A 12567-nucleotide genomic window follows, 5' to 3' on the forward strand; every position below is an offset into this window, starting at 1 on the left:
CTGTTATGGTTGCTATGATCAGAACAGGTAAAGTAATGTAGAAACCTAGAAGCCACCGGTTCTTTGCAGATTTCCAAGGATCCCTTTCCATGATTAAATCTAAAAGCAAAAAGACATTAAAAATATCAGAGTAAAACAAACTGTCTACTTTTACTTTTAAGCTGCAGCAAAATAATTACAAAGTTCTGAATTTTTGTTGTTATTCAGTAACATGGAAAAATAATAGAATCATAATACTTTGGACTATCTCTATTACCTCTCATTCTAAAAGAATAGAAACCAAGATTCAGAACCAAGATGGCAGTGTAGGTAAACACCAGTATACGCCACCTCCCACAACCACATCAAATTACAACTAAAACACAGAACAACCATCATTCAGAACCACCTGATGGAAGTCATACAACTAGAGATTTAAAGACAAAAGTACATCAAGACTGGCTGGAAGGATAGAGATGCAGAACAGGCTGGTCCGACACCCATGTGTGGCATTTTTTTAATTGGGAGGGATTCCTTAGCTGTGGAGGAGGCCTCCTGGGAGGAGCAAGATGTCCCAACCCCACACCAGACCCACAGCCCAGGGTTCCAGAGGTGGAAAGAGAAGTCCCTGTGACTTGCGCTGTAAAAACCAGTGGGGATTGTGGCTGAATGGCACAACCAAGGAAGTGCCTCTTAAAGGGCAGGAACATGAACTTACATGGACTCCCTCCCTCCGAGCTCCAGCACTTGGGCAACAGCTCAGAAGGAGCCAGGAACATACAGGGAGGAACTGGATTATCTGCCATCAGAGCAAAAATTCACGGTGGCTTTCTCCAAGACAGGGGTGCTTACAGGGGCCATTGTTCCTGTGCTAAGACCTCTTCTGTCGCAGAGCTGATTGGCAGCCATATCTGGGTTTCCAACAGCCTGGCTCACACTGTTCATTCTGCCCTGGTAATTCCCTGAGGACCTGCCCCATCCAATTTTCAATTCCATCCAAGCTGTTTGCAGTGGCTTTTCCATATGAATGGCCTGTCCTGGCTCAGGCTTCAGATTTTCCTAAAATCTCTCAAGCAAGCAACATCTGGTATCAGCATACCACATACCTTTCAGTAAGAGGCCCAAGACAACTTGCCCTCACCTGGGCACTTCCGGACCCAACACAAGTGGTGACGATCTGCAGGTCCCTCTGTGGCTCCTTCCAGGTGGCCCCAGGTAGTGGCTGACTTTGCACCTCCTCGGAGGCCCCAGAGCCAGTGCACTTGGTGGACAGCTTCAGACCATACCAGATTACAACTTTATACACCCACAAGCAACACACTAAAGGGGCAGACCCAGTAAGTACCAAAGCCCCACTGAAGCAAGTCCTGTTACAGCAGCTCTTCCACTGTAGTCACAGCTGGTCCTCACAGCCTATTTGCCTGGAGGGCAGTTCCTCCCAGTGACATCAATAGCAATAAAGGCTTAACTACAACAAGACTATGCTCACAGCCCAAACAGGAGTGCACCTAGAGTGCCCAGATCAGGTAACTGGGGAGGCTGAGCCACTGGGCCCTACAGGACACCTACTACACAAGGCCACTCTATGAATTTCAGGAGACACTGCAGCTCTACTTAATACATAGAAACAAACACAGGGAAGCAGCAAAAATGCAGAGACAAAGAAACATGTCACAATGAAAGAACTGAAGAAATCTCCAGAAAAAGAACTAAATAAAGTGGAAGCAAGCAAACTACTAGTTACAGAATTCAAAACAAGGGACTTAATGAGAGCTTCAAGGGAATTAATGAGAGATTCAAGGGACTTAATAAGACTTTCAAGGATCTTGGTGAGAATGCCAAAGACATAAATATAGGACCAGTCAGAAATTAAGCATATACTCACTGAAATAAAGAATAATTTACAGCGATTCAACAGTAGAGTAGAGGATTATGAGAATCAAATCAATAATTTGGACTATGAGGAAGCAAAAAGCACCCAAACAGAAAAACAAAAAGAAAAAAGAATCCAAAAATATGAAGATACTGTAAGGAGCCTCTAGGACAACTTCAAGTATACCAACATTTGCATTATGGGGATGCCAGAAGGAGAATAAAGAGAGCAAGATACTGAAAACCTATTTGAATAAATAATGACAGAAAACTTCCCCTACCATGGTGAAAGAAATAGATTTACAAGTCAAGGAAACACAGAGAGTCCCAAACAAGATGAATCCTAACAGGCCCACACCAAGATACCTCATAATTTAAATGACAAAGGTTAGCCCTAGCTGGTTTGGCTCAAAGGATAGAATGTTGACCTGCAAACTGAAAGGTCCAGGGTTCGATTCTGGTCAAGGGCACATGCCTGGGTTGCGGGCTCAATCCCCAGTGTGCCCTCCCTCCCTCCCTTCATCCATCCCTCCCTCCCTCCTTCCCTCCCTTTCTCCCCCCTTCTTCTCTGAAATCAATAAAAATATATTAAAAAATAAAGTAAAACGAGAAAGGTTAAAGACAAAGAGAGAATTATAAAAACAGCAAGAGAAAAGCAGTTGGAGAAGAAGAGGAGGAGGAGGAGGAGGAATTAAAAACATGAATAAAATGGCAATAAATACATATTTATTAACAACTGAACCCAAAAATTAAAATAAATGAACAAGGAATCTAATGAACAAAATAAACTGAGTAATAAAATAGAAACATGGAACAGGCTGATGAATCTCAGAGGGAAGGGAGTGGGGCTCTGGGAAGAGATTAACCAAAGAACTATATGTACATTAGAGGCCCGATGCATGAAATTCATGCAAGAGTAGGCCTTCCTTTTCTCGACTGCCAGCACCGGCTTCCCTCTGGCACCTGGGACCCAGGCTTCCCTCTGGCTGCCAGATACTGTAAGGAGCCTCTAGGACAACTTCAAGTATACCAACATTTGCATTATGGGGATGCCAGAAGGAGAATAAAGAGAGCAAGATACTGAAAAGCTATTTGAATTAATAATAACAGAAAACTTCCCCTACCAGTGAAAGAAATAGATTTACAAGTCAAGGAAGCACAGAGAGTCCCAAACAAGAGGAATCCTAACAGGCCCACACCAAGATACCTCATAATTTAAATGACAAAGGTTAGCCCTAGCTGGTTTGGCTCAAAGGATAGAATGTTGACCTGCAAACTGAAAGGTCCAGGGTTCGATTCTGGTCAAGGGCACCCACAAGCAACACACTAAAGGGGCAGACCCAGTAAGTACCAAAGCCCCACTGAAGCAAGTCCTGTTACAGCAGCTCTTCCACTGTAGTCACAGCTGGTCCTGGGGCTCTGGGAAGAGATTAACCAAAGAACTATATGTACATTAGAGGCCCGATGCATGAAATTCATGCAAGAGTAGGCCTTCCTTTTCTCGACTGCCAGCACCGGCTTCCCTCTGGCACCTGGGACCCAGGCTTCCCTCTGGCTGCCAGCAGGCACTCGAGACCCAGGCTTTCCTCTCAACCCCGGCTTCGTCTGAAAGGATATCCAGTCTAATTAGCATATTATGCTTTTATTATTATTATAGATATGCATTACCTATGGACAATAGGGTGGTGAAGGCTTGAGATGAAATGGAAATCAGGTGGAGGGGGCAATGGGGTAAAAGGGGGGTGGCATCTGTAACAATATCAACAATCAAGATTTTTTTAAATGAATAAAAACCAAGTAAATGGAAACAAGCACATTACTGGATACAGAGTTCAAAACTATGGTTATAAAGTTACTCAAGGGTCTTCATGAGGCTTTGAAGGATCTTAGTGAGAATGTCAAAAACACAAAAAATGACAAAATAAAAATTAAGCATACACTAACAGAAATAAAGAATAATTTACAGCGATTCAACAGTAGAGTAGAGGATTATGAGAATCAAATCAATAATTTGGACTATGAGGAAGCAAAAAGCACCCAAACAGAAAAACAAAAAGAAAAAAGAATCCAAAAATATGAAGATACTGTAAGGAGCCTCTAGGACAACTTCAAGTATACCAACATTTGCATTATGGGGATGCCAGAAGGAGAATAAAGAGAGCAAGATACTGAAAAGCTATTTGAATTAATAATAACAGAAAACTTCCCCTACCAGTGAAAGAAATAGATTTACAAGTCAAGGAAGCACAGAGAGTCCCAAACAAGAGGAATCCTAACAGGCCCACACCAAGATACCTCATAATTTAAATGACAAAGGTTAGCCCTAGCTGGTTTGGCTCAAAGGATAGAATGTTGACCTGCAAACTGAAAGGTCCAGGGTTCGATTCTGGTCAAGGGCACATGCCTGGGTTGCGGGCTCAATCCCCAGCATGGGGTATGCAAGAGGCAGCTGATGAATTATTCTCTATCATCATTGATATTTCTCTCTTTCTCTCTCTCTCTCCCTGCCTCGCTGAAATCAGTAAAAACATTTTTTTAAAAAAGATGGGGTGTGGGCTCTGGATAAATGCGTCCCTTTTCCTGTGACCTCTCCTGCGTCCGGAGGGGTGCGGTCAGAGAAGGACCTCAGCAGACGCCCCTGAGGGCTGCTCCTCCCAGTGTGGGCATCACCTGGGAGCTGTGTAGAGCTGCTACTCTCAGCCACGCTCCAGATCAGCCACAATCAGCATCCTAGCGAGGTTTGGGATTTGTGTGCACACCCAAGTTAGGAAAGCACTGCTCTAACGCACAAAACCCAGGCCCAGGGTCCCTCTTGTCCAGGTTTGGGGGTACTAGCAGTAGGTATCAATAAGTATTTGCTCAATGAACGCCAAATGTCACCTGGGGCAGGGCTGATTAACCAAAGAACTATATGTACATTAGAGGCCCGATGCATGAAATTCATGCAAGAGTAGGCCTTCCTTTTCTCGACTGCCAGCACCGGCTTCCCTCTGGCACCTGGGACCCAGGCTTCCCTCTGGCTGCCAGCAGGCACTCGAGACCCAGGCTTTCCTCTCAACCCCGGCTTCGTCTGAAAGGATATCCAGTCTAATTAGCATATTATGCTTTTATTATTATTATAGATATGCATTACCTATGGACAATAGGGTGGTGAAGGCTTGAGATGAAATGGAAATCAGGTGGAGGGGGCAATGGGGTAAAAGGGGGGTGGCATCTGTAACAATATCAACAATCAAGATTTTTTTAAATGAATAGAAACCAAGTTCCAGAAAGTTGCAACGTATTCTATATTATACAGCAGCTACATAAAAATCCCACTATAACACCATTAAGTGGGGCCCAAAAACTTCAATAACACATAATGTGGTATGGTGTAATTGCAAGGTTATCCAATAAATATGCATTGTTACCAGGTGCGTTACCACTGAATCTCACTATATTTGTGCATTTCCTATTTTTCTTTATTAGACTGTTGACTTTTTGACATTAAGGATCTGTTTTTATATATGGAGCCATTGCTACTACAATGGCACTGGCATAAAAATCAGACTTGATTCCTAATCCTTATTCTACAACTAGTTAGCACTGGGTATGGTACCTGAAACATTATTTAAACTCCACGAGGAGAGGGACTTAATTTAACTTGCTGTACATCCCTTATGCCATATGACCAGCACCAAATATACATTAGTTCAATAAATATTTGCCAAATCAATGCATGAATAACGGAAACTAAAGTACTGGTGAACAAATACAACACTGTGCTAGCATCCCTCTGGGATCTCTACAGCAGCAAGTTGTTGGTTTTTCTCATTTAAACTGTAAACTTCTTCAGAGTAAAAATTATCTTCAATTTATTTTATTTCTTCTATAATAAACACATAGTAACAGAGTGTGTATAGCTGAGATCACAGAATCAATTATAAAGGAGGAAATATTGAAATATAGTCTTAAAGGAGGAAAGTCAATGATATCAATCGATAAAAATTTAAAAGATACTCTCAGCTTCAATCACGATATCTGAAAGTTAATATTAGAAAAAGAGAGCAAGATTAAGAAGGCATATTTGGTTTCCATTTCTTGAAAGAAGCCTGGTTACCTTTCAATTACAAATAGTCATTTCTTCCTAAGTGTCAAACATCTAATTTTGTTTTTGTCATGATAAGCTACTTGAGAATTTTATTAGCTGGATTTGTAAAGAGATAGATACTTGCCTGTTATTTCTCTGTCAGCTTGTCTGGACTGCGTATTGCAATCTTGACCGGTCCAGCCGCTGTCACAATGGCACTGCAACTCAGACGTGCACACCTAGGACCATTTTTTACATTTTAAATGATCATGTAAAAATATGCCCTCATAAAAGTAACATTACCAGATGGTTCATCAAGCTTACTTTTGTATTTTTATCTGGTGCAATTCTATTTATTTGATTTATTTAGAGAGACAAACCTATAAAACAAATGCTTGATTTCTTAGCCTAAATAGCATGCACACACACAGAGATACAGGCATACACATACACACATGGCATCTCAATAAAGCTATGAATTAAAGCTCTCAATATTTGCATCAAGAAAATTTAACATCGTAAAATGTTCACCTGAAATTTTAGTGTGCAATTTCAAAAACACATCCTTAAATTCCAATGAAAGATGTTTCCCGTGGTGTGCTAGAGGCCACCTGGCACTGAAGCATAGTAACCTACACCTTGTATAAAAACTGCTAGTTGCAATTCTCTGCTATTGTTAGATAGTCCCTTGTTCTGTAAACTCTGTCATTATAAACTCTTGTCACTTTTAGATAGTCTCTTATTCTGTAAAATGACTGTTTTTTAGTTTGAATAACAGAAAAAGATAAAAACTTAACTGTCTAACCTTGCAAGCTAGCCGTCTAACGTAATAGGTGAATACTGATAATTCCCATATTTGTTCATTATGTATCCAAGGTTACAAACTGTCTGCAAAAATAACTTACACAAAGCTCTTTGTAAAGTCTTCAGAAGGTCCAGAAAAAACATATTTGGGAGACAAAGAACTTGAAACGTATAAATAGCCCTAACCGGGTTGGCTCAGTGGATAGAGTGTCGGCCTGCGGAATCAAGGGTCCCAGGTTCAATTCTGGTCAAGGGCATGTACCTTGGTTGTGGGTACATCCCCAGTAGCAGGGTGCAGGAGGCAGCTGATCAATGTTTCTCTCTCATAGATGCTTCTGACTCTCTATCCCTCTCCCCTCCTCTCTGTGGAAAAATCAATAAAATATATTTTAAATAAATAGAGTTTCCTCCATGTTTTTGGTTCAGAATTTGCCAGAGATATTCTGCTCTGAACCAGCATAATAAAAAGACTCCTCATTGGCTTGTTAAGGCGTCTCGTATCTAGCTCGCTGATTTGCGATACAACAGTACCAGTTCCCAGAGCTGATTGTGCTGAATCTCCAAGATCAGGGTCATTGCCATGCGGTAACCTGAAGTATTTGCACTTACAAATGAGGACTTCACCCTTCCCCAGGGGTAGTTATTAAACTCTGCCTTAGCCATTATCAAATTTTGTTTGCCTTTGTTTGCATTTTAAGCAAAGGCTTTCTGTGTTACAAGAGGGACTCATATACCTAGATATAGCATAACATTAGAAACTGGTTGTTTGTTATTGATAATTATTGTATCACAGCCAAACACCTTTATGGTGCCTACTATGTGAGTCTCTATTCTGAGCACTTTATACAGATTTGCTCATTAAATCCTCACAACCACTCTTTGAGGTCAGAACTCATATTATTCCTACTTTACAGATTAAGAATCTGGGGCATATTTAACTTGCCAAAAGCCATCTGGATGGTAAGTGATAGAGCCAGGATTTAAACCCAAGCCGTGGGGTTTCAGAAGCCCTGCCCTTGACTACCGTGCTATGCTATTTCTCAAAACAATATAAAATATCACCCGGTTTCTAATATTTCAATTTAAGAACATGAAACTAATTTCACTGTTCCAAGGCTTAGATGTACAGGGAAAAAGTACTCTGTTCAAGTCCAATGCCCCAGCTTCTGTCATATAACCTTCATATTGGAAGGAAGGAAGGAAGGAAGGAAGGAAGGAAGGAAGGAAGGAAGGAAGGAAGGAAGGAAATTAGCCCTTTAATAAATAGTCAGTACTCCAGCAGGAAGACTGTCCATGAACTGCTATAAAAACTTAAATCAGGGATCCCTCCCCACCTGACCTGTGAGCACCCCAAATACCTCAAGTGCTAAACCCATAATTTTTCCCACTTTGTAGCCTACTCCTTCTCTGTACACCTCAGTTGAGCAGAAAGAGCAAGCTCAGTAGACAAGGATTTCCCTCAGAAAATCAAGCCAGGGTACTTGGGCAAGGAAGAAAGCACAAACTTGAGCTGTAGGAAAGAAACAGGCCCAGCCCTGATCTGCCCCAATTGGGGCTGGCCTGGCTGGACCCCACCTGTGCATGAATTTGTGCACTGGGCCTCTAGTCCTTATATAAGACAAAATAACTTTAATCCAAACAGTAAAAAGACAAAACAAAGGTCATTATATAACGATAAAGGGTCAACACTTTTAAAAGACATAACAATCATAATATACACACTGAACTCTGGAGCACCTAATGTATTAAGCAAATACTAACAGGTCTGAAAGAAGAAATTAAGAGCAATACAATAAAAGTGGGACATTTCAATACACCACTTTCAACAATAGTTATATAACCAGACAAAAAAATCACAAGGAAATGTGGTGATGAGACTAATTGAACTAGGTATGGAACTAAACCCAGATAAGGCCCCATGGATATGTGACTGAATCCAGTTAGGACCTCTGTATTAACTTCTAAAATTCTGGTGGGCTCGTGCAGAAAACTACTTCTCTTGTGGCTGCCCAAGACAAGCCTGTAAGTTTTCTTGGTGATTAAACCTGCCACCTACCAATTGGAATGGTCTGCCTTTTTCTTCAGTCTCTCCCTGCCTTCCACATAGGGGGCCCAGTTTCAGGTTATACACATAAAGCTCTGCAGGAGGTTGCAACCCAACACTAGCATGTAGTAGGAACCCAATAAATGTTGAATAAATTAATGAGTGATGCTGAAAAGTGCCCAAGATTAATGTGATTTGGGGAAACATATATTAATCACATGCTTACTTACTCCATGTCCACTGCACTTTGCTGAACAATTAAGGGACTCCTTTTTAAGAAACCTTGATTCTACACACTGACGATTTATACAAACCTAATGAAAAAAAATTCCCAAGTCAAAGAATTTCAGCTATCTTCACATTTTAATCATTAATTTTATAACATAAGATCATAACCATTCGCTGCAACAAATATCCATTTAAGTAGTTTTTGCTATACCCCACAAATTTTTGTTTCATTTTCATTTAATTCAAAATAATTTTCAATTTCTCTTGAGATTCCTCCTTTTAGAATGCGTTGCTTAATCTCCAAGTATTGTGAGATTTTTCAGGTAACTCCAATGTAAACCATACACTTTGGGTGATAGTGATATGTCAGTGTAGGTTCATCAAGTAACAAATGTACCAACAATGTTTTATAATATAGGATTTATAGTATCATTAAAGGTTACCTAGTAAAATTTGTTTTCAGACATTATCACTAAGAAAAAGTATCCATGTTATGGAAAAGATTCTATTCTTACTAAATTGCCAACTGAATAATATCAAATCATCTGTTGATATATTTTTTTTTCCTTTTAGAAACATAACTTTTTCTTTTTTAAAAATAATTTCACAAATCATTTTGTAGCTCTATTCTGCAAAGGGAATTATGATAACATTTTAATTCTTTAACTTATTTTTATTGTTGATACTCATTTTAATTCTTATTTTTATTGTTGACACTATTATAACTATCCCCATCCTCTGACCCAGCCGTGGGCAAACTATGGCCCGCGGGCCGGATCTGACCCATTTGAAATGAATAAAACTATTGAAAAAAAAGGCCGTACCCTTTTATGTAATGATGTTTACTTTGAATTTATATTAGTTCACACAAACATTCCATCTATGCTTTTGTTCCGGCCCTCTGGTCCAGTTTAAGAACCCATTGTGGCCGAGTCAAAATGTTTGCCCACCCCTGCGTCTAACCCCTTACCTCTGGCCATCACTACAAGCTGTTGTCTGAATCTATGGGTCATGCATTTATGTTCTTTGGCTAATCCCTTTACCTTCTTTCATCCAGTCCCCCTTCCCCCCTCTCACAGCTGTCAGTCTGTTCTATGTATCCATATCTCTGTTTCTATTTTGTTCACATAGATTCCACATATAAGTGAGATCATATGGTATGGGCACTTGGACTTTTTACAAATCTTATCTATTATAAACTGCACTTCTATGAACATAGAGGTGCATATATTCCCTCTGATTAGTGTTTCTGGCTTCTTAGGATATATTCCTAGAAGTGGGATCATCGAATCAAATGGTAGCTTCATTTTTAATTTTCTGAGTTGCAGAAGTATAATGATAAAATCTGGACTCCCTCCCCCCTTTATAGTCACAACCCCATTAGAACTTTCTATAAGTGCCCATCAGTGTATGAGTGGATAAAAAAGGTGATACATTTACATAATAGAATACTATGCAGCTGTAAAACAGAAGGAACTCTTACCTTTGCAACAGCATGGATGGACCTGGAGAGTATTATTCTAAGTGAAATAAGCCCGTCAGAGAAAGATGAATACCATGTGCTCTCACTTATATGTGGAATCTAATGAAAAAAATAAACTGACGAACAAAATAAAAGCAGAAGCATGGAGACTTAATTTTATTTTTACTTGTTTTGGCTCCATGGCCTAAATATATCTACTGAACCCCCAGGCATAGCCCTCCTTTGACGAGGCCATCATGACTCCTAGGCATGAAGAAGCAGCCGGCAAACATCTGGTCAGGAATAAAATAAAACTTTGCAGTAAATTTATTCCCTCTATGTTTTCTCCATATTTGTGTCAGCCTCAGAAATAATGACTTATAATAATAATAAATAATAATAGCCAACCTGTATTTAACTCTTACAATGTGTTGAACATTGAGCTAATCACTTTATACTATTATCTAATTTCATCTTCTCATTAACCCCACAGAGTAAAAGCTATTATTATCCCCACTTTACATATAATTGTGGTATCTCACACTGGTTAGGTGACTAGCAAAATGTCAAAACATAAGAGGTGAATAGTTGATTCTATGCAGTTTGAAAATTAACTTGTGATCTTATCTACTGGGCCACAAAGAGACACATATTACCCAGTTTTACTTTTATTACTTTTCTATATACTATGTTTTACAAGAAGAAAAGTGAATTTCCATGCTAGAGAGTACTTAACTACAATGTATTTCCAAGATCTCTTCCCTCCCTACTCTAGTCCTAAAATAGTTGGTAGTTTCCTTGTTCACAACATTGAAATTCTGAAAAGGATCCAACTGTTCCATTTCCCTCTTAATATCTGGAGCCTTACTGAAGCTTATTTTCTCTTTCTCTAAATATTTAAGTTTATATAGCACTACAAATGAATTTAAAATTTGATACTGAAAATATGTGTTAAAGAAATAAATTTAACTTTAAAAATAAATTTTAAATCACTTACTCTCTCAGAATCACATTCAGAGCCATCATTGACCACCAGTGGATCTACACTTGAGCCATGAAGACTGTAGTCTAAAGTTATACATATAACATTTCGTACATAAGCATAAAGCACAGCAACATTTTTTTGAATGTAAGGAGTTAGAGTAGGGTAGGTACAAATTAATCTTCCACATATAAGATTCCTACAAATATAATAAAATTATATTATTATTACATATTAGGCATTTATTGAAAATGCTTCAGATTTGCTTTATAAGAAAAAAATTTAAAAATACATGATTCATAATATATGGCAATATGTCTAGGGAAAATGTAATACTTTAACACTAACATTTAAAGTAAAAAGTATAAAGCTGCTGATACAAGATTATCTTCCAATACTACGTATGGTCTTTTATTCACTGTGCAGATTTATATCTTATTGTCAAATAATCAATTCATGCAAGCACTTTATAGGATCTAATGGTAAACAAATTATCACCTAATACTAAATGTGCTGTTTTGTTGAGTTGTTCACTTGAAACTTGAATGGTTTGGTGGACCAATTTCATCCCAATAAATTCAATTTTTAAAAAGGATAATTGTTTTTCTAAAAAAAAGTTCTACAAATGAAATAAACAAATTCTTACAGATATTTAAGATGAGGACACATTGTAATTTAGCAGTCAGGAAAACTTCAAAGAGAACAGGCCATCTGAGTCAAAGCTTACAAGTTAGTAGGATTTTAACAGAGTAAGGCATTTCTAAACAAAAGTAAAAGCATAAGCAAATCAAGGAAATATAAAACTACATGATATATTTACCTGCCTACAAATTCCATGAGCACAAGCGTCATGTGTCATTTTCTAACTAGTATCTAGTCCAGTGTCCAGCACATACGTTATTAATAAATGTTTATTAAAACAAATTCATGACCAATATGTCAAAGATCTGGCTCTTCAGATACAGGAAAAGATTAACTTTATTTTATTAATGTATCTCTACTGTTGAAATACAAATGTCCCCCTTTTTCCCCATTGAACCTTTCCACCTTGCACCCACATACCCTCCCACCCCCAAGGCCTTCACCGCACTACTGTCTAGATGTTCATGAGTTATATATATATATAT

General features: G+C 38.8%; 1 protein-coding gene across 1 annotated transcript in view; it reads right to left on the bottom strand.

The window, feature by feature from the left end:
* Position 1: 1 nt before the first annotated feature.
* ADAM32 (ADAM metallopeptidase domain 32) overlaps positions 2–12567 on the bottom strand; it is a gene marked incomplete at its 3' end in the record, with an annotated part of 79166 nt that continues 66600 nt past the window's right edge. Inside the window, exons 16-19 of the mRNA XM_006765558.2 lie at positions 11456–11639; positions 8999–9082; positions 6066–6159; positions 2–99 (exon numbers count right to left, since the gene is read on the bottom strand). Of these exons, the coding sequence (XP_006765621.2) occupies positions 2–99; positions 6066–6159; positions 8999–9082; positions 11456–11639 (460 nt within the window). The remainder of the gene's footprint in view (positions 100–6065; positions 6160–8998; positions 9083–11455; positions 11640–12567) is intronic.

This window comes from Myotis davidii, unplaced genomic scaffold (assembly GCF_000327345.1).
Source record: "Myotis davidii unplaced genomic scaffold, ASM32734v1 scaffold93, whole genome shotgun sequence".
In the NCBI taxonomy this organism is placed as follows: Eukaryota; Metazoa; Chordata; class Mammalia; order Chiroptera; family Vespertilionidae; genus Myotis; species Myotis davidii.